Raw genomic sequence first — 26,284 nt, 5'->3', positions numbered from 1 at the left:
ATGCGAAAAAGATTTTCGTGAGTAGTCATACGTTTAGATGACGTCATAACCGAGTACTCGGACTCGGCCGAGTATCGCGACAAATTACTCGGGCTCGTCGAATCCGAGTAATTTGGTTTTCAGCCCATCCCTACTAACTAACAAAGTAAATTATTAATAATTCTAATTTTTAGATGTAATCTCATGGGATGGAATGGAACGATATATTGTGAATGGAATTACTCAGGCCAGGGAATAGAATACCAAGTTCTTGCTGGTCCAATATTTATTGTCATTTTTACTGTTATGGGAGTTGTAATGGGAATTGTTGGCGATAAATATAACAGGTTGATTACCGACTATTTTTTATATTAATTTATCCTCAATGTGAAAAGTTCAACTTTACGTCCTAAACATAGAGTAACATCATTTACTCTGACCCAGTATCGAGTTGCCTTCAACAGTTCGGGATATTATAATTGCTCATTAAGTAAGCTGCTGATTAAGTGCTGGCTCAGCAGGAGTTTATACTATTTATAGCGCCTTACTTAAGGGCGCTACAGCATGAGAGCTGTGAGGATAAACTTTTTTTATAAATTTTTTTTTGAGTAAAAGAGAGTTAATAGAAAATGTGCTATTGTTAGTAAAATGGTGGTTTTGGCATATAGTTTTTGCTAAAATGTCAGTAACTCCATTTTCTGCAAACCTAAAATTTTTTAAAAATTTGTTTTATTTATTTTGCTTTTCAATATTTAAATTTTTAATTAACTTTTAAAAAATTCTTTTTATTTTATGGTTTAAAATCCAGATATTATCTGCAAGTGTTATCTTTTACTCGGTAATGACTTTTACCACCGGATTTGCTGACACTTATTGGTTGTTAGCTTTGCTGAGAGTTGGCTTTGGGGCAGGGTGAGTTTAAAGTTTGTTTCAGTAAAAAAATATTTAAAAAAAAAATTTTTTTGTACCAGTTAATATTTTTAACTAAATTTGTGGGTAAAGCGTGGTGTAGTGCTAAGAGAACTTGGCATCACTACATGAGGTTCTGTGTTCAATTCCCACTGCTCTTAAGCTATACTTATAATAAATTTTCTTAAAAACCTAAAACTTTTTTTTCAGAGAGTCGGCCTGTAACCCTCTTACCTCAAGTTTGGTGGCCGACATTTTCTCACAGAAAGTTCGAGCTTTTGCGATGAGATTTTTCAACTTTGGAATTTATTTTGGATATGGTTTGGCATTTGCTGTTGGAAATTATGTAACTGACGCCAACATTCTTGGAATGGTGAAAATATTTTAAATATTTTTGACCGGCAGTGCGGTGTAGTAGTCAGAACACTTGGCTTTACTACATGAGGACCTGGGTTTGATCCCAAGTGCTGTCATGATGTAGCACCCCTTTTTTTAATCAGTTTACTTTTAGGTTTTTTTATTAAATCAACCCCCAAAAAACAAAATTGATTTAATTTTTTTTAATTTATTTTTAACTAATCTTTTGTTAATTTTTTCTTAGAGCTGGCGTTGGTGTTACTTTATAGCTGGAGCTCCAGGCATAATTATGGCGTTTATTTTATATTTCTCTGTCAAAGAACCAGAACGTAAAATTATAGAACAAGCTGAAGAGAATAACAAATATGAGATAGACTTTGGTATTTAATACTTTAATACTGATAAAATGTTTAATAAATAAAATTGTTTTTTGGATTTATTTATCCTCGATGTGGGAAGGTCGATCTCACAACCTGAACATAGAGTAACATCAGTTACCCCAACTCAGTCTCGAGTTGCCTTTGGTAGTTTTGGATATTATTGAATATATTTGTCTGATAATTATGCTTCTGATTAAGTGTTGGCTCAGCAGGAGTTTATACTTTTTTTTAGCGCTTACTTAAGGGCGCTACCACATGAGAGCAGTGGGGATTGAACCCACGATCTCATGGTGGTGTAGCAAGTGTTCTTACCACTACACCATGCTGCCGTTTTTATTATAAGAATTGTATTTTTTAAGTCTGCCGTAAAATTATTTTTTTGGAGAAATGTTTAAAAGTTATTTGGCCTATTTTGCAAACTATATTTTTAACTAAGCTATTTATAAACCTGGCTATAAATTTTATTATTTAGAAAAGCAGTCGGTGTTGAAATCAATTTTGACAACTTGTTGAAATCAATTTTGACAACAAATTATTTATCAAATCTCCAACTATCTTATTGTTACTGGTTGGGGCTTCATTCAGACATTCTGGTGAGTTTTATATTTATGAATAAAATCCTTAGTCGGTGCTTCAACATGCCGGTACTGGGAATCAAACTTTAAACCTCACCCCACATACTGTAGTGGTCCGATCACTTTGCTTTACTACATGAGGTCTTTGGTTTAATCCTTTCTACTCTCATGTTGTAGTGCTTTTGAGTAAGGCACCATAAATGATTTAAACTACTGCTGAGTCAACACTTAATCAGCAGATTAATTATAGGGCAATTATAATCTATAATATCCAAAACTGCCACAGGCAACTTGAGACTGGGTCGGAGTAACTTTACTCTATGTTTAAGTCGCGCATTTGACAAAAAAATAATAATATCCCAAACTGCTAAAGTTAACTCGAGACTGGGTCAGGGTAACAAATATTCATCTATGTTCAGGTCATGAAGTCGACTTTCCCACATCGAGGATAACAAAATCTAAATTAAATTTTAATATTTTCAGCAAGTTTTTGTTGGTCTTACAACAGTCAGCTATATTTTGATCAATATTACCCCGGCACAGAGGTGGGGTTGTGGATGAGTTTAACTTCCATCGTTGGTGGAACGATTGGGATAATCACTGGTGGAATTTTGTCCGATTTACTTGCTTCTAAATACGGTAATCTTTATTTTGATCATATTATTAAAAATTCGATTTTACTGAATGGACACTTTTCTAAAATAGTTTTCGAAAATTATTTAAAAATTTTGACATAAATTGAAGTTTGGCAGCATTGTGTAGTAGTCAAAACCCTTGTCTTCACTACATAAGTTCCGTTGTTCGATCCCCACTGCTTCCATCCTGTAGAGCCCTTAAGTAAGGCGCTATAAACAATATAAACTCCTGCTAAGCCAGCACTTAATCAGCAGCATAATTATTGAGCAATTATAATCTATAATATCCCAAACTGCTAACTTGAGACTGGGTCAGGGTAATTGACGTTACGCTATGTTTAGGTTGTGCATTCTACCTCCCACATCGAGGATAAATAAGTACAAAAACAGTTTTATTTTTGTAGGAGGGATGGGGTATAAGGGGGTTAATATAAATGTCCCATTATGTGTAAATTAGCAGCATTATTAATATAACACAAATTTTGTAGATTTGTATTTAGAAATATTATCTTTTTTGGCGGGTTTAATTTTAAATCTAATTTTTTTAGGGGTACGAACAAGATTGTGGGTTTTGGTCGTTAGTCAAGCAATAGCCTGCCCTCTAGCGGCAGGAACTCTTTACTTTTCCCTGCCTTATGCTTTTATCTCGCTCTTTGGAGCTTATTTATTCGGTAAATAGTTTCATATTTTTTAAGAGTAACAACAGTTACCTCGACCCAGTTTCAAGATGACTTTAATGTAATCAAATTTTATTTAAAACACAGCGGAATTGTGGTTCGGAGTTTTGGTTGAGTTCTTTCCTGTCCAGTCACGCGCGACAGCGATCGCTATGTTTATTTTTGTGATCAATAATATCGGAGGGAATGCCCCTCTTATAGTACCACCTATGATCAAAGTTTTAGGTGTCAGGGAAGCACTGTACATCGTTTACCAAGGATTTTACTTGGCTAGTAAGTTTTTTTTCTGATAATTGTTTATCTTCGATGTGGGAAGGTCAACCTTACAACCTAAACATGGAGGTATATTAGTTACCCCGACCCAGTCTCAAGTTGACTTAGGCAGTTTGAGATATTATAGATTATAATTGCCCGATAATTATGCTGCTGATTAGGTGCTGGCTTAGCAGAAGTTTATAGCACCTTACTTAATAACGTTACAGCTTGAGAGCAGTGGGAATCGAACCCAGGACCTCATGCAGCAAAGCCAAGATGTTTAATAATAATTTATTGGTTTATATAGTTTGATTATTAAACCTAGTTTAATTTATTTTTTTGGTTAGTTTTTACGAAAACTTTTTTCTAATTTCAGGTTCTTTTTTCTTTTTGTTGACCCAAATTTCTCTTCTGCGTGGTTCACCGCACATGAGCGTTGAAGCAAATAATTGTGAAGAAAGTGAAGCGATAGTTAATAAAACGAAACTTTAAATTAAAAATAAAGTTTTTGAATTATGTTAAACATTTATAAATTTAAAAAATTTTATCATGACAATATTTTAATTTTATTAAATATTTATTAGTGAAATTTTTTTATAATTTTTTGCCAAAATTTTTTTAAAGTTATTTTTATTATTATACTAGTGAGTTATTTTAGTTCCTAAATTATTTGTTGCCATTCTTGCTGTTTTTATTTTCTTATTTATATCAACTAAACAGAAATTTAAGTAATGTTAATTTTACAGTTTTACTTTTAAGATTTTGTATTCCCTTACTTTATAATTACTCCATATTTTATGAGAAATTATTATTGTTTTATATTTCTGAAAGTAATATATTTTGTTTTTGTTACTTCTTTTAAAATTTTCGACAACTATAAAATTGATATCATCTATTTTTTAAGATTATTTTTCGAAAATGCAAATTATTAATAGTGATGTGCCGATCAAAATGGTGATCGTAAATCGTCGATTTTTGAAGGTATTTTGCGATCTAGAAGTGTTTGAATAAGTATAAGTGTTTAACATACAGAGTCAATTTTTTTTTGTATTTAGTGACGATAAAGTTACCGATTGTTCGGTCACGTTATCCGATCGTGATTTGATCCGAAAAAAAACGGCGATCGGCACATCACTAATTATTAAAATACTGTAGAAAGTTTTTTTGTTTTTATGAAACTATGCTTTTACAATTATTAAAATATTTTAATGTTAAAGACATCATTTCTATAAAATGATTTTTGGTTAAAAAGGCTGGGTTTGATTCCCACTGCTGGCATTTTGTAGCATTCGTGTAAGGCCTGAGATTCTGGGTTTGATTTTCACTGCTGGCATTTTGTAGCATTCGTGTAAGGTCTGAGATCCTGGGTTTGATTCCCACTGCTGGCATTTTGTAGCATTTGTGTAAGGCCTGAAATTCTGGGTTTGATTCCCATTGCTGGCATTTTGTAGCATCCGTGTAAGGCCTGAGATTCTGGGTTTGATTCTCACTGCTGGCATTTTGTAGCATTCGTGTAAGGCCTGAGATCCTGGGTTTGATTTCCACTGCTGGCATTTTGTAGCATTCGTGTAAGGCCTGAGATTCTGGGTTTGATTCTCACTGCTGGCATTTTGTAGCATTCGTGAAAGGCCTGAGATTCTGGGTTTGATTCCCATTGCTGGCATTTTGTAGCATTCGTGTAAGGCCTGAGATTCTGGGTTTGATTCCCACTGCTGGCATTTTTTAGAATTCGTGTAAGGCCTGAGATCCTGGGTTTGATTCTCACTGCTGGCATTTTGAGTACGCTGTAAAGATGGGCATCGATAAGAAGGCCACACTTTATTAAAACAAAAATGCGACACAAACTATATGATACGAAACACAAACTACAAAGTATTTAATTAACAAATTAAGTATGGAAGCGAAAGTCTAATTGTATGTTAAACCTTACTTCGGTCTTACTTTTTTATGAATTTTTACGACCACCGAACTGACCAAAATGTAACCAGACACTTCGGCCCGAAGAATTTTTTTAGAACAGCGGGAAGTTTGCATTTAAATTACCGCGAAAAATTTTATTTTCGCGTATTCCTATACAGTTTTTTAGACAGTATTTGAAATAAAATAAACAGTAAATTAATAATTTTTTTAAAGAATAATGTGCAAGAACATGTTAATTGTTTTTTTCCTGTGTCAATTTTTTAATTTTACAAACTAAAAAACTGTATATAAATACGCAAAAATAAAATTTTTCGCGGTAATTAAAATGCAAACTCCCCGCTGTTTAAAAAAAAATCTTTGGGCCGAAGTGTCATGGCCGAGGTTTTCGGGGGCCGAAGTGTCTGGTATTCGACCAAAAAGTTATATTGCCAGTTATTTAAAGTAAAATAGAAATAGAAGAAAGCGCACACAAACAATAAAGAAAATACAAAACATAATCGATAAACTAAACAACATATGTGTTATAATTGACGATGGAGAGTGAAAAATCTCCTGCAGCTGGGGAAATAACATACCGGCCCCAAATGACAAAATGTACTAATACGAGGGCATTTAACAACAAAAATGTTTATTATACGATAACAAAATACAAGAAATAAACACAATAACTATACATTCGAAACTACAACAAACACATAAAGTATTCAGTCAACATAACGATAAAACTAACGTTACTTCTATAAGGTAGCAAGCCCAGTTCATGCAATACAAGGCACACCATATCACAAAAATACATTCTACGAAATTAATAATGTGTAAAAAAGAAAAAACTGTGAGGCAGGCGTAAACACAAACAACATAGAAAATACAGAATTATTGCGACCCCTTCTAGAAGGCAAATTTTGTCTCGGGTTAAGGTAGCATATGCAGTGCGCACCTGGACACGGCGCACCATCCCGTTCTTGACTAACTTCTTGATGATCCCTTTCGGTCAGAGTCCCCTCTTCGCGTTCTCATTAACGAACCACGTCGCCAATCGTGAAATTCCTCATCGGCTGAAGCCATTTTTGTTGCAATTGTAACAAAGTCAAATACTCCTTTGTCAATCTCCCCCAAAATTGATCAGCAAGAAGTAGAACTTCCAAGATCGTCTGTAACTGTCTTCCTTGACAAACGTGTCTGGAGGCAGGTCGTTGTCCATTGTTCAGCAACATACTTGGCGTCAATGCCAATTCATCCTTGCAGTCGTCGCTGAGTGGCACCAGAGGTCTGCTGTTTAAAATTCGTTCCACCTCAGCCATCAATGGCGGACAAGACATGGATTGTTTCCGAATGCCCATGCCATGATACTTTGTTACAATACTTTGTTACAAAGATACTTTGTTACCTGTTATGATACTTACAATGAGCTCAGTTACAACCTGGTTAGATGGAAGAATCATCGGATGTTCGGTGATTAAAGGGACGGTTGAATTATGTAGCCTGCCACCAACGTACATATTGCCTTTGATTAAAACAGGGCTTCAGTTCTTTCAGCGATAAAACTAAATACAACCATAGTCAATATTAAGGTTTAAAACATCTTGGTATACTAATGTTCTTTTAATCAACAAGAGTGTTAAGCCAATTATTCCAAGTGTTAATATATTGTTCTGGAACCAGATCGTAAAAGCACTTCCACGAGGCTGTTAGTAAAGTCCCTGTAATAAAATGTCATTAAAAGAAACAACGCAGTGTTTAGCAACACAATCAAACACTATAATGAACTTAGGGCTGTACAGTGGTGTGGTATATACCACGTTATATCGTTTACACAATTCCTATTAGCCAATACAGTCCCATGTCCTTATTTTACATATTTATCGATTTCTTCCCTATATTGACTAAAAGTTTTAGGGTTTGCAATAAACTTCTTTTTCAAAGTTTGCAGCCTTTGAAGTGCCATTTTTCTGTTCTTTAGCAGATAAACATCTGAAATTTCGTTGCATGATGTCGATACTTGTTCAGGCTTATGCATAAAGTTAACATTAGTTCGTTGGGAGGATTTTCTTGGGTTAAGGTCTGAGCCAAACAACGTCCAACTCAACGCCGTATGCGGGCCGAAAGGCTGGCACTTTTTGCCGTAACGCCATTCAGAAACCCTGAATACATCGTGAACATTGTTTCCCAGAAGTAGCTCCACTGATTTTGTTTTAAGTTCAGGAAACTTCAGGTCACGCAGATGCGGATACATGTTCGCCACTTTCTTGGTTGTAATGCTGTCACCTATATTGACAATATGATCAAGTACCAAAAGCTTGTCGACAATAAACGATTCGGTTTGACCTCCTTTACATACAGTGAGTCAACTCGGCTCACATGACTAGTTACTTAATTTGCTGTATAAAGCTCGGTGTGTTCTTTTGTCTCCTCCCAATTTCTTTGCAAGGCTTGCAGTACAAATACTTGTATCTGAACCGTCATCCAGAAAAGCGTTCACAAAATTACTTTGATTGTTGCCCCACACTTTAACTGGCACAATCTTGAAACGTTTCACATTTTTAACGCTGTTATGGGAAACCTCGTTGCATGCCACAATAGCTGACTCGCTTTGCGGCTCCGATAGCGGGCTTTGTCGTCACATTAGTAGATTATGACATCACAAATAAATTATATCTACATTTCCATTTAAACAGTCAGAGACTAACACTCAAACAGTTTAAGTTAGTGCCGCTTCAAATCTTAATAGATAACAACTCGAATAAGTATTTTAATGCAGCGTTCCTATCATTGTTATGTCATAGTGTTCCAATTATTAGTGATAAATATTAATAACAAAATTATAACTAGCTTGTTAAATGAGTTCAGAATAAAACAATTGTAACTTAAAACTTGCCGAAATGAGTTTGAAAGTTTTTATGTTTCTGTGCTTCTGGTTATGCTTAGCTGCATCCCATAACAACCAAGTTTGTTTTAGTGCATGTCCCACTGCATCTGTTCATGAACCTTCTGAAACTAAACAAGGTAGACCAGGAAAGCTTGGCCCAGCTGGAGCGAAAGGTGAAAAAGGTTTCAGGGGTGAAATTGGGGCAATTGGGGGTCCTGGTGCCAGGGGTGAAATTGGCCCCATAGGTCCTAAGGGTGAAATTGGGTCAGTTGGGGGCGCTGGCGTTAGAGGTGAACAAGGTTTCAGGGGTGAAATTGGCCCCATAGGTCCTAAGGGTGAAATTGGGTTAGTTGGGGCTACTGGAGAGTGTTCGTGTCATAATGAAATTGTTGGAATATTAAAAAGAGTTTTTCCTGATAAAGCAGGTATTTTGGTTACTTTACATTTGTTAAATAATGATAATATTATCGGCTTACTGCTAGAACCTCAAAACTAAAATAAAAACAATTTTAAGACAATTAAATTACTTTTTAAACCTTGCAAGTATATTTTGTATGGTTTATTAACATTGTTACTTATATAAACAAGTATACTTAATACAGTGGCATTTTTAAAGTGCTAAAACTTATCTGTAAAATTAATTTTTTCATAGATATTTAGTTATTATAGGGAATTGGGTTAGGAAGGTGACAGAAAGGTGCAGCAATGGATTAAAATACTTAAATATATTCCTAGGTAAAACCTTATTCAAATAGAATTCTGGCTAACATACTTTATTGGTAACAATATTTATACAAAAATGGGGGGCGATAATATTACAATATTATATTACGCTAAATCATTTCTAAACTAACATCCTTATCATATGAAATACACTAACTTCTTTTTCCACAATCACAATTATCAAAAAAATACAACACACTCACAACTTCTCCTTCCACGTAAAGCAACACCTTAATCAAATGGTACATAATTGACACAAACTAAATTATTCTGCAATGCGAAAATAAATAATATACTGGTTTAATAATACAAAACTACATTACATGGCTGTACGTTTTATTGTAATTTAAAATGGATGGTAATTCTATATCAAATTAATTAATAATCACAAGATTAAGGAAAAATATATTCAGCAAAAATCTAACGCATACATAAAAAGAACTATGTCACTATTGATAATGTTTTTTAAAGGTTTTTACTATATAGTAAAAACTGAACAACAACAGGAAATGTTATCGAGATATAACCTAAATCCAAAATTGGGGCGTTGATATGTACATAGATAGCGTCTATACAATGTTTAACTATTTCAATATAATGACGAAATAAATTTGGTTATTCTAATTACCTTATGGGTAATTAGATTTGTCCTTGAATAAAAAGGTATTTCTTAGTTTTCATAACCAATAAATATAAATATTGTTTCTTTGTAATTCTCTTATTGTTAATAAATTTGTACGGATTTTAACCGCATAGGATGGCAGCGAGTTTGCACAGTTATTTGGGTTTACAGAACGAAAGTTATTATTTTGCCTGAGAAGGGGTTCTTACGTATTCTTTTTTGGGGGACGCGGAATTTTTTATTTTTTAGGATTCCGCCTCTTCTTACTTCACTTTCCTTCATTCTTCGGTTCCTTTATTTTCCGGTTCCTTCATTTTCCGGTTCCTTCATTTTCTGTTTTTTCATTCTCCGGTCCCTTCATTTTCCGTTCCTTCATTTTCCGGTTACTTCATTTTCCGGTTTCTTCATTTTCCGTTCCTTCATTCTCCGGTTCTTTCATTTTCCGGTTCCTTCATTTTCCGGTTCCTTCATTTTCCGTTCTTTCATTCTACGGTCCTTTCATTTTCCGTTCTTTCATTTTCCAGTTCCTTCATTTTCCGATTCCTTCATTTTAGAAAGCATTTGCAGCGTAACTGATTGCGATGCTAAGTGCTTTTCCTACATTATTATATTAACACCCGATATTTAGTTATTAAGCCAGTTTTAATTTAATAACATTTGTATGTTAACAAAACTTTAACCACTCGATCTTTTTACTTAAAATACACGGTTATTTAAAGTTCAAAAATCAAATGCTAAATAAATAAAAAGATATTTTTTAATTACAAATAAAAATTAAAAGATGGAAGAATACCGGATAGTGACATCACAGCTAGTTCTTATTATGACAGCTACTACTTACCACATAAAGCAAGGTTGGATGCTCATACCAGGGGTTGGTTACCTAAACAAAGTGAATTGTTGGAATTATTTTCTATCTTATAATAAAGTTTTACAACTTTTGTAATTAGTGGAAAATAAACATTAACATTGTTTTATTTTAATTAATAGGCAGGGTTGGGGAATGGATCCAAATTGACCTCAAGACATCAACTCAAGTGACAGGGGTTGTGACACAAGGAGGTAACTATAATTATAATTGGGTCACCAGCTTTAAGATATCTTATGGGTCAAGTACATCAGATATGCAGTTCATCCAAGATAATGGAAATGATCTGGTAAGCTTAAATTTAAAACGAAAATTTATTTTGTTTAAATTTTTAAAGTTTAGAAACAATTTTTAATTAATTGGTGTTAATTAATTTAAAAAAACTTATTTTATTAAAAATGTTTCAATTAAAATCACCAAAACTTGTTTTTAAAAGTTGTGTGATGTTTACAAGCTAGATAATAATAACCAAGCAAACCATTGTTTAAACAATCCCCATTCTAATTGTTTTGTGACGTCATAGCTCGTTACAAAATTTAATTATGCGTCGTTTTTAACAATAAAGGGTCTGCGACAGTTTTTAAATTTTTTATTAATCTAAAAGAAAAGTTTTGTAATTTTAAAAATTGACATTGCAAAAATCTCGCGAACCGGTGTGAAAATAATTATGTGGGTTTTTCTTATGTTTGTACTCGGTCTTCAGTCGTTGTTTGACTGGAAAAACATTTTTTTATTAAAACATGTCCAATATAGCAATATTGATGTTTTTTTAAATTCTACAGGTTCTAAGGTTAAACTGGATTACATTTTTTTACCGATTTTGTATTTCAGTTTTATTATTTTCCAATGCTGACTATCACTTACATTTTCAGCCCCAAATGGGGTTTACTACTTGTTGAAAGACGTCTATATGTTTTTCCAAGTAGTGAATAAGTTGTCAGTTTATAATTTAACGCAAGTTATAATCTACTGTTTTCTTAAGGCCGAACGTAGCTACTTTGGTCCCAGCGTACGAAGTAGCTTGGAAAGCAGTTTATAGTACCTAACTTACTTAAAAACAGCATTCTTTTTAGCCTTAGTGTTAATTAAAAACAGTTTTTTTAAGTGCAGGCTACATTTGATTTTGTGGTTGTGATTTATGTCCATAAAACTGTTTTTTACAAGACATGGAACGTATTTATATCACGTTGCTATGGACGCTGTTCTAGCTCCCTAAAAACCAGTGTCAACACGAATGCTTAAATTTATGCACAACTTAAATATAAAGTCGATAACTTAAATTTAAGCATCGTCATAGCATTTTTTTATTTAAAATAGCAAAAATCCGTAACTTTTGGGCAGGAAATAAGCCTTTTAGATTGTAATCAGGGGCTGGCAAACACGTTACAATGCCCTTTATAAACATTTTAATTTTGCATGTTGCAGTCCCTTTAAGTTAAATGTGAAGCGATGAACAACGCGCGATTATTAAAGTTATAAAATTTAAATAATTAATATCTTAAACCTGAATATTATTACGTTAAATATTATATTAAATCTTTTTATAGGTCTTTGTTGGTAATGAAGATAGTAGGGGTCACAAGTTGAACAACTTTCCTCAACCTATAAGTGCTCGCTATGTTCGATTGTATCCACAAACCTGGCATAATGGTCTCCGTCTTCGCATGGAGCTTTTATCTTGCTAGTAATCACATATTTCTTTCGGTTAATTATTTTAATTCCTAGTTGTTAATTAAAATTCTTTAGTTATGTAATATATTAAAACTTGTAAACTAATTTATTTTATAATTTTAAACAATTTATCCGTGTTATATTAATTAAATCTTACAAACAATAAAATTCTGTAAATTTACTAAAATGTTAAGGCTGTAATAGTTGGGTTTATTAAATGTGTGAATAAACATAATGTAACAAAGTCTATAGTAGTAATATTTAAATTTCCTATTTTCAAGTGAACAGTTACTGCAATGTCAAATCGTAGGTCTAATATTTGGTAAGGACTGCAATCAAAGATAGTAAACGTAAAGCAATGTGTAATAAATGCAAATTAGTTATTTCAAGTGGCTGTCCAGGCAACAAAAGAAGTTATAATACTAATAATTTGCAGCCATTTTTATTGACGAAAGGTTTTAAATGACGAAGGTTTTAGAGATCTTATAAAAGTTCTAGAGCCCAGTTTTAAAATACCATCCCGCACAATACTACCTGCTCTTAAAACAGAGGTGTGGGAAGGATTAGAAGACGAGGTTGAACAAAAAGTAAGTGCTGTTTACTACTGATTTGCGGACCAACAAGCAAACAATTAGCTACATCGATGTAACTGGGTCAAACAAAGAAGGTATTGGCCCTATTAATGCCACAATTGTAACTTATTTTGGATAAATCCACATAAGCTAACTTTTAATTTTATAAACAAACAGTTTTTGATGTTGATTTGATATGGAATTGTTATTTATTTGCTGACAAGCTTTGGCGTATTTTTCCTCCCTATTTAAATAATAAGTTTCAATGCTTTTAACTATAACTTGTTTATCGAATTTGCGGGTTATTTAACAACTCTTTTCACATGGGAACTCTAACCTCGTTTCTCTAGTATTGAATTATTTTTTCAACGATTCATTTCTGCTTTTTATTAAATGCAAATGTTCGTTTTAAACAGTTGGGCAATTCCGTTCTGCTGAACGGACGCCACTTAATAAACATGGATTTAGACATTACTGAAATTCTGAGTTTATTTCCATAAGAATTAGCCAGAATTTTATATTCATGTAAACAACCAACAACTAAAAACAGTTTGTAATTAATAAAATTCGCTTCATATTCTTGCATGATTCCCACTGATGGCATGTTGTAGGATCTTCAAGTAAGAACCTGAGGTCCTTAGTTTGATTTTCACTGATGGCATGTTGTATAATCTTTAAGTAAGAACCTGAGGTTCCTAGTTTGATTCCCACTGCTGGCATGTTGTAGGATCTTTAAGTAAGAACCTGAGGTCCTTAGTTTGATTCCCACTGATGGCATGTTGTAGGATCTTTAAGTAAGAACTTTAGGTCCTTAGTTTAATTCCCACTGATGGCATGTTGTAGGATCTTTAAGTAGAACCTGAGGTCCTTAGTTTAATTCCCACTGATGGCATGTTGTAGCATCTTTAAGTAGAACCTGAGGTCCTTAGTTTGAACCCCACTGATGGCATGTTATAGTATCTTTAAGTAGAACCTGAGGTCCTTAGTTTGAACCCCACTGATAGCATGTTGTAGCATCTTTAAGTAAGAACCTGAGGTCCTTAGTTTAATTCCCACTGATGGCATGTTGTAGCATCTTTAAGTAGAACCTGAGGTCCTTAGTTTAAACCCCACTGATAGCATGTTGTAGCATCTTTAAGTAAGAACCTGAGGTCCTTAGTTTAATTCCCACTGATGGCATGTTGTAGCATCTTTAAGTAAGAACCTGAGGTCCTTAGTTTGATTCCCACTGATGGCATGCAATAGTATCCTAAGGTAAAAACGTGAGGTCCTTAGTTTGATTCCCACTGATGGTATGTTGTAGCATCTTTATTATTAGCCTTATAGTGTGCATCATTATGAAAAAAGAACTCATGTCCTGAGTTAACTTTTTAATAACCTTTTACTAAAATCTTGTGCCTTGAAATGCTCTTTTAAGAAAATCTCATGCTCTAAATATGTTAAATATCTTTCCTATATTTAGGTAAAAAGTCGTTTTTTTAATTTTTAAAGAGTATGGGCAGATACTTTTCAAGGGAAGATTAGTGTAAGGTTTAAAAATTCCGCTTTTCCGCATTTTATAAACCGGACGAACGACGCAAGCTTTCAATTTTCAACATGTCACAATTTTCACCCAAAACATTTTTTATTTACAAAAATCAAAAAAATTGTCGTTTAAAATAAATTTTTGCTTATGCTAAGCCAACACATATACAAAGCGTAAACTTGGACTTTTACAAAGGACCACAAATAGCTTCATTTTAGGCTTAACCTAGGCTCAAGATTTCGATGTTCAACAAACAGTTAGGGAAGTGTAAATGGGAGGCCTCCCAGCGACAATGGGAGGCCAACCACTTCTCCGTACGTGGATATTCGTTGGTTTTGTAAGCGCGTCTGATTGGCTTGTAGTGCCTTTAGGCCAATGGCTTTGATCGACTGTTCGCTTTTTTAAATATCGGATCACCTACGCTATGGCAGGAACTGTTTTCCCCTAAGTTGGCATAGTTTTAAAGCTTTGGTCCGTTTAGGTAGTTAGGTCGCTTGCTGGGTTTTTTGGTAGATGTCTTGCGCTTTAGTCTTATTAGTTAGGTTGCTTGCTAGTTTTTTTGGTAGATGTCTTGCGCTTCAGTCTTAGTAGTTAGGTCGCTTGCTAGTTTTTTTGGTAAATGTGTTGCGCTTCAGTCTTAGTAGTTAGGTTGCTTGCGAGATTTTTTGGTAGATGTGTTGCGCTTTAGTCTAAGTAGTTAGGTCACTTGTTAGGATTTTTGGTAGATGTTTTGCACTACAGTCTTAGTAGTTGGTTCGCTTGCTAGGTTTTTAGGTAGATGTCTTGCGTTTTAGTCTTAGTAGTTAGGTCGCTTGGTAGTTTTTGAGGTGAATATCTTGGGCTTGTTTGTTTGTGATAAAAATGGTAAAACATCGTTTTTTGTACAGTTTCTAATTCATGTTTATTCGGTAAAATGTTTTTAGTTAAATTATGTTAAGGCAGCCTGGTTTAGCAGTCAGAACACTTGGCTTTTCTATACGAGGTCCTGGACTTAATTTCCACTGCTCTCATGCAGTAGCGTCTTTGAGTAAGGTGCTATAAACGATATAAACTCTTGCTAAGTCATTATTTATAAAGCAGTTTATTTATTGTGCAAATATAATCAATAATATTCTAACATGCTATAGGCAACTTAAGACTGGGTCGGGGTAACGTTGTTATTCTATGTTTAGGCCTTGAAGTAGACTTTCTTGCAATGAATATTTAAAAAGTGGTGACATTTTTCGTACGCCGCATATGAGTTACTACTTCAACATTTTGTTGATTGTTTATCATCGCGTTGAGGAAATGTGATTTTGTAAACAGACCAAAAACAGATGTTTTTAGATTAATTGAGCAAATTATAAAGTAAAAACAAAGAAATGTTAAGATATATTTATGTTAAAAAATATCAGAAAAGTTATGGTCTGGTAATATTTGCCAAAATTGTTTGCGTTAGCTGATATATTCTGGATAAAATTTTAAGTTAATTTTAAATTAAATCTTTTTTGCTGAATAATGTTTTTATTATTTTATTAATATTTAAAAAAATAACGAACAATTTTTATTTATCAAATTTTAAAATTGTATATCCTTTAATGGCAGCATGGTATAGTGGTCAGAACACTTGGCTTCACTGCTTTCACTGTTCTATGTATTCTTTCACAATGTCCATTAACTTGGGGCATGTAAGCATAGCTTACACGGTGTTTAATATTCAGGTAAGTGGTAAAGTCTTTAAAAGCTTGGCTCATAAAAACGGATCCTCGGTCCGATAACATTTGCTGTGGACAACCAAATCTCGCTATCCAACCATGTGTAAGAGTTTCAATGACTGTTTTAGCAGTTACATCTTTCATAGGCAAGACCTCAATCCATCGAGTGAATCTATCGATCATTGTTAAACAATAAGAAAAATCATTTGACTTAACCATAGGGCCTATAATGTCTATAGAAAGGTCCATAAATCGTTCATCAGGTGTATAAAAGGGATGTAAAGGAGTTACGTTGTGTCGCGTGACCTTCGAACGTTGGCAAGCTAGACATGTTTTACAAAATGTCCGAATTTCTCTATCCATATCCTTCCATACAAATCTTTGTTTAATTAATCCTTTTGTAATTGCTACCCCAGGGTGGGCTAGGTTATGGTAGGCATCAAATATTCGTTTACTCATATTGCTTGGCACCAAGGGTCTAAACGTTCCGGTCGAAATGTCACAAAGTAAACTAACCCCGTAAAAATCAAAGTAGTGTTCTACAATATCTAAACTATTAATTTCATTCTTTAAATTTTTCAAAGATTGGTCAGACTTTTGCAATTCAGATAATCGTTCAAAGTCAATGTTTGGAAATTCTCCAGTAATCATATTTATTTCTTCAATACGGGATAACGCGTCACAGGTAACGTTTGATATGCCGGAAATATGTCGTATATCACTAGTAAATTGTGATACATAAGCCAAGTATCGAGCGTGTTTTGAGTTATTCGAACTATTTGTAGCTTTTATTGCTGTTACTAGGCTTTTATGATCACATTCAACATGAAATTCACGGCCTTCTAGAAAATAAGAGAAATGCTTAACTGCCAAATATAAACCAGTAACCTCAAGGTCGAACGCTGATCCATGCTTTAACTCATCATGAAAGGCCTTACTATAAAAAGCAAGGGGTTTCCATTCTTCGTTTATTTCTTGCAATAAAACTGAACCCAGGCCTGTTTTGCTGGCGTCAACTACTAACTTTGTTTTAGCATTATGACAAGGAAATTGCAATAAACATTTATTTCCAAGTAATCTCTTCGATTTTTCAAACGCAGTCGTTGCAGCGTCATCCCACAATATTGAAGCTAGCTTTCCCCTTTTTGACGAAATAAGGCTGTAAAGTGGTTGTAGTTCAATGGCAATATTTGGTACAAAACGACTGTAGTATTGAATCATTCCCAGAAAACGTCGCATGGCTCGCTGATTTTGAGGTTGCGGGTAGTCGATGATAGCCTTAACAAGTTCGGGATTAGGCTGTAGTCCATTACAAGTTATTAGGTGACCAAGAAATACCAATTTGTTTACTCCTAATTTGCACTTGTCAATATTTAATGTACATCCGTAATCATCAAGTCTTTGAAATACTTCCCTTAATGTTCGCTCGTGTTCTTCTGCAGTTTTTGAGTAAACGATAATGTCGTCCATATAAACAAAAATATTGCGGACTTGATATAATACTCTATACAGGAATTTAATAAAACTGGCACAAGCGTTACTAAGACCGAACGGCAAAACTAGATATTCGTAAGTCATGATCGGCGTTCTTACACACGTTTTCGGTATATCTTCTTCATTTATCGATACATTGCAGTAAGCATTCTTTAGGTCGAGGTTCGTAAAAATTTTCATCCCCGAAAGTTCGTTGGCAAAATCGTTCATATTTGGCATGGTGTAAGTGTCTTTTTTTGTGATGTTGTTCAATGCACGGTAATCGCAAACTAACCTAATTCCAGCAGGTTTACGTGGGACAATATGCAACGCTGAACTCCATTCAGATGTACTTAGCCTTATTATTCCTTGTTCGAGCATTTTTTCTAACTCTTTCTGTACCAATATTGTATTTTCGGGTGATAGTCGACGAGCCTTGGAATATACGGGCCTGTTCTTGCCAGTATCAATGTAATGTTTAATGCCGTGTATTAGATGTCCTTTCCGAAAATTTGGGTCCAGTAGCCCAGGAAATTCTTTTGATATCTTTTTATAACGATTAGACTCATGGAAAGGCACTGACAGTCGACGATGTGATGATCCGTCGTCGATAGAGGGTTGGCTGATGTTTGCGGTCGACATAGCTTGAACTGTGTTATCGTCGTAAACGGGTGATTTCTCTTCGCTGTTAGACACGTCAGATGGGCAATTAACATAAACTGCATTTGTGGACAAATCAGGATTTGTGTTCTTTATGAAAGGTTCTTCATCAGAGCTCTCTTCCATAGGAGAGGTAAGACTCTTGACCTGACTAGAACTAGTAATTTCATATGTATTGTCATTCGTCAATGACATAATTTCTTCATTAAGATCTTCTGTTATTTGCATCCTCGGTACTTTGCCGGTGCTTCGTAATTCATCTTCGGTCTCTGCCGGTATATTATTTATTTCTTCTTTATTTTTCTTGTGCATTCTCGGTACTTTGCCGGTGCTTATTAATGTAACTTCGGCCTTTGCCGGTTTAATAGTTATTTTCTCCTCACTTAACTTTTGCATTCTCGGTACTTTGCCGGTGCAAAATTTTTCACGTCTGTCTCGGTAATTTTTTCCTCATCATTAGAAACATTGATCATCTGTATGCATACAGAATGATCAGAACATGATGGGTCATTTGATGACGAGATGTTCGACAAAGGTAAATCAACGCAATGGGGTGTATAGTCCTGACAGTGTTTGCCCAAATTTTTAAAAGGTCTTATTTTTCTCGACATACGCGGAATAAAACAGGAATCAGTTACAGGTATGTTTGACAATTCCACACACTCTTTTGTAGGTTCGTGACATAGCAGGTTTCTAGCAAAATCAATAGAAAGTGAGTTCTTTTTAAGAAAAGAGGCTCCCAAAATATACTTATTAACAGCAGCACATTTACATTCCTCTCTAAAAGGTATAGAAAATCCAAGGTCAAGTTCAACAACTTTGTCCCCGTAGACTGGTATTGGACTGGAATTTGCCGCAGATAAAAACTGAGTAATGCGAGAACGATTAATCTTATTAACGGGCCAAATGCTATTTACAGATCCCGTGTCAATAAGAAAAGAATTGCGTGAGCGATAATCAAATACATAAAACAAGTGGTGAGAAATTGAATAAACTGGTTCATTATCGACGTTTTCCCCACGATTCACTGGCGAACCGCGGGTGATGGTCCGTTTTTTGAAGGAAAACTACATGGAGGGTCGCATCTATAACTATTTTTTCCCCAATTGTTGTGGCTTCGGCACCATCGCGGGTTGTATTCACGTTTTGGTCCTTGAAAGTTTCCGCGATCATTGCGATCAGAGTAGCGAGGCCGGAAATAGTCATTAGGTCTGCGATCTGTGCTTACGTCGCCAGAAAAGCGCTGATTCTTTAAAATTCCGCATTCAACCCTTAGATTTTGAATTTCATCCTTAACCGCAGCCATTTGCTCAGATAGAATGCCCATGCCTAATAATTGCTCATTTGGTTGTGAAGGGCCTGGCGTCATCGATGCTGGCAATCTACTAGATTTTGCTAAATTGCAACGAGCGGTCATAAGATTGTCAGCAGTAATAGCTATTTGCTCCAAGGTTTCGTTGCATTTTGACTCCATAATCATATACACATCAGGAGGTAATTTTTCAATAAAAAGGGAACGCACCATGTCCATCATTCCTTCGCTTCGGTCGTATGATATACATTCCATCATATCGCTTAACAACTCCGTAGGTTTCTTATTGCCAAGCTCCATATCCTTTAACATCGACATACACCTTGCACGGGGCACAGAAAAATGGTTAATTGCTTGCATCTTGAAATTTTCATACGGGTTAACAAAATTTTTGTTCTGAATAATGCTTGTTAACTTGCTCCAAATTGTCTCATCTAAATTTTGAATTACCAAATTATATCTCAAATTTTCATTTGTAATTTGATATTGATCAAAAATGGACTCCACCATCATAAACCATGTAGCCGGACTAGTAGTCGAAAACTTCGGTAAAATTATACACTAAATAAAACACCAAAATGTATCTTAATAAAAACACAAAAAAAGGTACTTATTGTTCGTTGACGAAGATCTTCTTGTTGGTATGGTCAACACGGGTTTGCTGGTATAAGACAGTAAATCCACGAAACGGTGAGATATAGTCCAAAATTTTGCGATGTTCACAGCGTGAGCCAGGTGCTACAAGTCCTGATTGTTAGAATTCTCACACTTTAATCACAGAGGGCAGTCACCAATTTGTAGCGGTCTCCGTCGACCCAATCGGAAGGTTTTATTTTTAAGTTAAGGACAGTTAATCGTTTTTCTTAACTAGCTAATTGCTCGTCTGCTGGTTAGGAATTCTTAAAATAACCACGCAGGTGAATTCACTGTATAATTATATTATACGGCAATTTCTTTAAATCAAATTCAAATTTCATTAACGGTAAAGAAAAAATTAAAATTCCAAAATCCAAAATACAACTACTTTGTAGAAAGGCATAAGAAAACTTATTTTGAAAAAGAATAACAAAGAATCGAATCCCATGTCAAAAGCAAACCACAGATTTTAAAAACAAGTTTAAGATTAAAAGACATATCAAAATAGGAGTTAATATAAGGTTTTGATGAAATCAAGAAATGATAACAAAAATAATTCCCACCAAATGTGAAATAGTTAAATTTAATTGTTTTTAATGTGAATGAAAGGTTAGCTTATGCACAATATCCCTAACTACCACAGGCAACTCGATAATGGGTCGAAGTAACTGATGTTACTTTATGTTTAGGTCGTGAAGTTGTCTGTCGCACATTGAGGATAAAGATATATATATCAAAAATACAATTGGGTTCTCGGAAAAAACATTAGGAGTGTAAAGTATGAGACTATACTAAAGTACGGGATGCGGGATAGTGCGGAGCCGTATGTAAACGTTAACAAAAATTTGCGGGACGTGGGACGGAACTTTCTTGCGGAATGAATGCGTTTTTACCTAAAGGGTTGAGGAATTACGCGGGATTGACTTTTAATGTCGAGAGATGATGCGGGATGGACTATTAATGTCGAGGGATGATGCGGGATGGACTATTAATGTTGAGGGATGATGCGGGATTGACTTTTAATGTCGAGGGATGATGCGGGATGGACTATTAATGTTGAGGGATGATGCGGGATTGACTTTTAATGTTGAGGAATGATGCGGGATTGACTTTTAATGTTGAGGGATGATGCGGGATTGACTTTTAATGTCGAGGGATGATGTGGGATTGAAGGGGAAATTAGGTAAGGGCATAAAAATCCCGTCTTTTTCCTCATTCAGCGATTTTTTTGTTAACGTTTACAATAGCCCCGGTATTTCCCCCACCCTGCAACTTTCCGCACCCTGTATTCTAGTACTACCCAAAGTATGAGAGAGAATTACCGAGGACCATAAAGTACAAGTGATTTTAACTTTTAAAAAAATTGTATTTTTTTCAGAAAACTCATGTAATGGTGTTCCATAAAGACCCATGTGGTATTTTTTGTGTTATTTTCACGTACTTTTTAGTGATTTATGCTGATTATGTGATCATACAACACATTGTTATGACATCACTATCTGGAAGGTTGGTTTATATTGCTTATTAATAAATTGGATTTTTTTTAAATATAAATATTATAATTTATGTTTCAATTTTTTTGTCATTTTTCGAATCACGTAAATACTTTTATTGTAAAAGGAAAAAACTAATTTTAAGTACAATGTTCACTACAAGAAGTCCTGGGTTCAATCTCAACTGATCTCATGCTGTAGCGTTCTTAAGTGAGTGCTGTAAACAGTGTGGACTCCTGCTAAGCCAACACTTAATCAGCAGCATAATTACCGAACAATTATAATCTATAATATCCCAAACTGCCACAGGCAACTCGATAATGGGTCGGGGTAACTAATGTTACTATATGTTTAGGTCGCGTATTCGACCTTCCCACATCGAGGATAAATAAATAAACAAAAAAATGATGTTGTTCAACTTAAATTTCAAAAATAAAGTTTATACAGGTTGTCCCATTCACTGTAACAATAAAAAAACATTAATTTTTTAGTTTATGGGGCCCATTTCATGCTGTAATGTTCAACATGGTTGTTTTAGCATTGTTGTTTGCCCATAGTAGATCTGTGTTTTCTGATCCTGGCATTGTTCCTCTACCAATCAGAGGCCTCCATTTCTCTGATGTCAGAATGAACTCTAAAGATCAGGTTAAATTTTTCATTAAATTTTTTCGAATTTAAAATATTCAATAAAATTAACTTTTTTTTATAAATCTTTATCCTCGATGTGGGAAGGTCGACTTTACAACCAAAACATTGAGTAACAACTGTTACCGTGACCCGGTCTCGAGTTGACTTTAGCAGTTTGGGATATTATAGATTATAATTGTCCAATAATTAAGCTGCTGATTAAGTGTTGGCTTATCAGAAGTTCATATGCGTTTTATGTTTTTTTGTAATATTGACGTCACTAAAATTAAGTATTACAAAAGTTTTTTTATTATTTAAAAGAAAATTCTGCATTAAAACTGTATCATGCCTAGTTTAAATTAATTTATTTTTGTTCATGTTGTTCTCATGGCTAGATTCAGCTCTGCCTATAATTCTTTATTTAAAGTCACTGAAACTAAAGAGGAAAATATTTTAGTCTAGCAGCAGCCAGGATTGGACTGTGTGCCAGCGGTGCGAAAGTTACCGACCCCCGAGAGCTCACCACTGCAATATATGTCGCCGTTGTATCAGAAGGATGGACCACCATTGTCCATGGTAAGTTGAGTAACAATTAACTGACATTACATTAAAAACATTATTTTTCTAATAATTAAACATTACCCCCCTTTAAAGTTGGGCAGTTTTTGACAAGGGGCAGCATCACAAAACTCGTTAAGTTAACAATCGCGTTATTTAAACGTCATTAGCAAACGAGAATGTCACTTAGCGTCATTACTAAATTTGTGGGTGAAGCATGGTGTAGTGGTAAGAGCACTTGGCATTACTACATGAGGTCCTGTGTTCAATTCCCACTGCCCTATGCTATAGGGTCTTAACAAACCTTAATAATATCATATTTTTTTGTTTTGTATGTATAATAAATTCTCTTAAAAACCTAAAACTTTTTTCTCAGAGAGTCGGCCTGTACTCCTCTTACCTCAAGTTTGGTGGCCGACATTTTCTCACAGAAAGTTCGAGCTTTTGCGATGAGTTTTTTCAACTTTGGAATTTATTTTTGATATGGTTTGGCATTTGCTGTTGGAAATTAGGTGACTGACGCCAACATTCTTGGAATGGTGAAAATATTTTAAATATTTTTGACCGGCAGCATGGTGTAGTAGTCAGAACACTTGGCTTTACTACATGAGAACCTGGGTTTGATCCCAACTGCTCTCATAACGTAGTAGCCTACCCTTTTTTTGAAAAATTAATTTTTAGGTTTTTCTATCAAATCAACCTCTAAAAAAACAGAATTAATTTAAATTAATTTTTAACCAATCTTTTGTTAATTTTTTCTTAGAGCTGGCGTTGGTGTTACTTTATAGCTGGAGCTCCAGGCATAATTATGGCGATTATTTTGTATTTCTCTGTCAAAGAACCAGAACGTAAAATTATAAAACAAGCTGAAGAGAATAAGAAATACGAGATAGACTTTGGTATTTAATACTTTTGATAAATGTTCAATAAATGAACCTGTTTTTTTATAATTTTTTTATCCTCGATGTGGGAAGGTCTACACCATTCTGCCATTTTCATTATAAGAATTATGTTTTTTAAGTCTGCCGTAAAATTTCTTATTTTTTTGGAGAAATGTTTAAAAGTTATTTGGCCTATTTTGCAAACTATATTTTTAACTAAGCTATTTATAAACCTGGTTATAAATTTTATTATTTAGAAAAGCAGTCGGTGTTGAAATCAATTTTGACAACTTTCAAATTATTTATCAAATCTCCAACTATCTTATTGTTACTGGTTGGGGCTTCATTCAGACATTCTGGTGAGTTTTTATATTTATTGATAAAATCCTTAGACAATACTTCAACATGCCGGTACTGGTAATCAAACTTTAAACCTCACCCTACACACTGTAGTGGTCAGATCACTTGGCTTTATTACATGGGTCTTTGGTTCGATCTCTTTTGCTCTCCTGTTGTAGCGCCCTTGAGTAAAGTGCTATAAATGGTATAAACTTCTGCTGAGCCAGCACTTAATCAGCAGCGTAATTATCGGGCAATTATAATCTATAATATCTCGAACTGCCACAGGCAACTCAAGACTGGGTCCGAGTAACTTTACTCTATGTTTAAGTCGCGCATTTGACTTTCCCACAGCGAGGATAAAGATATATACAAAAAAAAGAATAATATCCCAAACTGCTAAAGTTAACTCGAGACTGGGTCAAGGTAACAAATATTCATCTATGTTCAGGTCATGAAGTCGACCTTTCCACATCGAGGATAACAAAATGTAAATCAAATTTTAATATTTTCAGCAAGTTTTTGTTGGTCTTACAACGGTCAGTTATATTTTGATCAATATTACCCCGGCACAGAGGTGGGATTGTTTATGAGTTTAACTTTCATCGTTGGTGGAACGATTGGGATAATCATTGGTGGAATTTTGTCCGATTTACTCGCTTCTAAATACGGTAATCTTTATTTTGATCATATTATTAAAAATCGATTTTACTGAATGGACACTTTTCTAAAATGGTTTTGAAAACGACATTATCTGAAAATTTTGACATAAATTGAAGGATAGCAGCATGGTGTAGTGATCAAAACCCTTGTGTTTACTACATAAGTTTCGTTGTTCGATCCTCACAGCTTCCATGCTGTAGAGCCCTTAAATAAGGCACTATAAACAATATAAACTCCTGCTGAGCCAGCACTTAATCGGCAGCTTAATTATTGAGCAATTATAATATCCCAAACTGCCAACTTGAGACCGGGTCGGGGTAACTGATGTTACTCTATGTTTAGGTTGTTCATTTGACCTTCCCACATCGAGAATAAATAAGTACAAAAAAACAGATTTAAGGGATAGGGTGTAAGGGGGTTAATATAAAAGTCCCGTTATGTGTAAATTAGCAGTATTATTAATATAACACAAATTTTGTAGATTTGTATTTAGAAATATTCCATTTTTTTGGGGGGTTTTAATTTTAAATTAAATTCTTTTAGGTGTACGAACAAGATTGTGGGTTTTGGTCGTTAGTCAAGCAATAGCCTGCCCTCTAGCGGCGGGAACTCTTTACTTTTCTCCGCCTTATGCTTTTATTTCGCTCTTTGGAGCTTATTTATTCGGTAAATATTTCATATTTTTTTAAGAGTAACAACAGTTACCCCAAACCAGTTTCGAGATGACTTTATTGTAATAAAATTTTATTTAAAACACAGCGGAAATGTGGTTCGGAGTTTTGTTCACTGTTTTGGTTGAGTTCTTTCCTGCCCAGTCACGCGCGACAGCGATCGCTATGTTTATTTTTGTGATCAATAATATTGGAGGGAATGCCCCTCTTATAGTACCACCTATGATCAAAGTTTTAGGTTTCAGGGAAGCACTGTACATCGTTTACCCAGGATTTTACTTAGCTAGTAAGTTTTTTTTTCTTTATACATGTTTATCCTCGATGTGGGAAGGTCAACTTTACGACCTAAACATGGAGTAACCTTTGTTACCCTGACCCAGTCTCGAGTTGCCTGTGGCAGTTTGGGATATTATAGATTATAATTGTCCGATAATTATGCTGCTGATTGAGTGCTGGCTTAGCAGGAGTTTATACTGTTTATGGCACCTTACTCAATAACGTTACAGCTTGAGAGCAGTGGGAATCGAACCCAGGACCTCATGCAGCAAAGCCAAGTTTTTTAAATAGTAATTTATTGGTTTATATAGTTTGATTTTTAAACCTGGTTTAATTTATTTTTTTTAGTTAGTTTTTACGAAAACTTTTTTCTAATTTTAGGTTCTTTTTTCTTTTTGTTTACTCAAATTTCTCTTCTGCGTGGTTCACCGCACATAAGCATTGAAGTGAAAAAAGTGAAACGATAG

At 34.5% G+C, this 26,284-nt stretch overlaps 1 protein-coding gene across 1 annotated transcript; it reads left to right on the top strand.

Annotated features, from left to right (window-relative positions):
• Positions 1 to 26,284, top strand: LOC145755910 (MFS-type efflux pump MSMEG_3705-like). The gene is made up of 11 exons (XM_082572143.1): positions 1 to 17; positions 174 to 326; positions 781 to 891; positions 1,099 to 1,261; positions 1,490 to 1,570; positions 2,161 to 2,218; positions 2,684 to 2,839; positions 3,384 to 3,506; positions 3,600 to 3,785; positions 25,630 to 25,827; positions 26,199 to 26,284. The coding sequence occupies exons 1-11, from the start codon at positions 1 to 3 to the stop codon at positions 26,282 to 26,284; spliced, it is 1,332 nt and encodes a 443-aa protein (XP_082428269.1).

The sequence above is a fragment of the Corella eumyota genome, chromosome 6, assembly GCF_963082875.1.
Source record: "Corella eumyota chromosome 6, kaCorEumy4.1, whole genome shotgun sequence".
Lineage (NCBI taxonomy): Eukaryota > Metazoa > Chordata > Ascidiacea > Phlebobranchia > Corellidae > Corella > Corella eumyota.
Note: the sequence above shows the minus strand (reverse complement) of the source record. Positions and strands in the feature narration are given on the sequence as shown.

Bases quoted from the DNA above. Each gene is read 5' to 3' on its own strand.
- LOC145755910 (XM_082572143.1), top strand. The intron at 1,262-1,489 runs GTGAAAATATTT...ATTTTTTCTTAG, and splicing joins ACGCCAACATTCTTGGAATG to AGCTGGCGTTGGTGTTACTT. The intron at 2,219-2,683 runs GTGAGTTTTATA...TAATATTTTCAG, and splicing joins GGCTTCATTCAGACATTCTG to CAAGTTTTTGTTGGTCTTAC.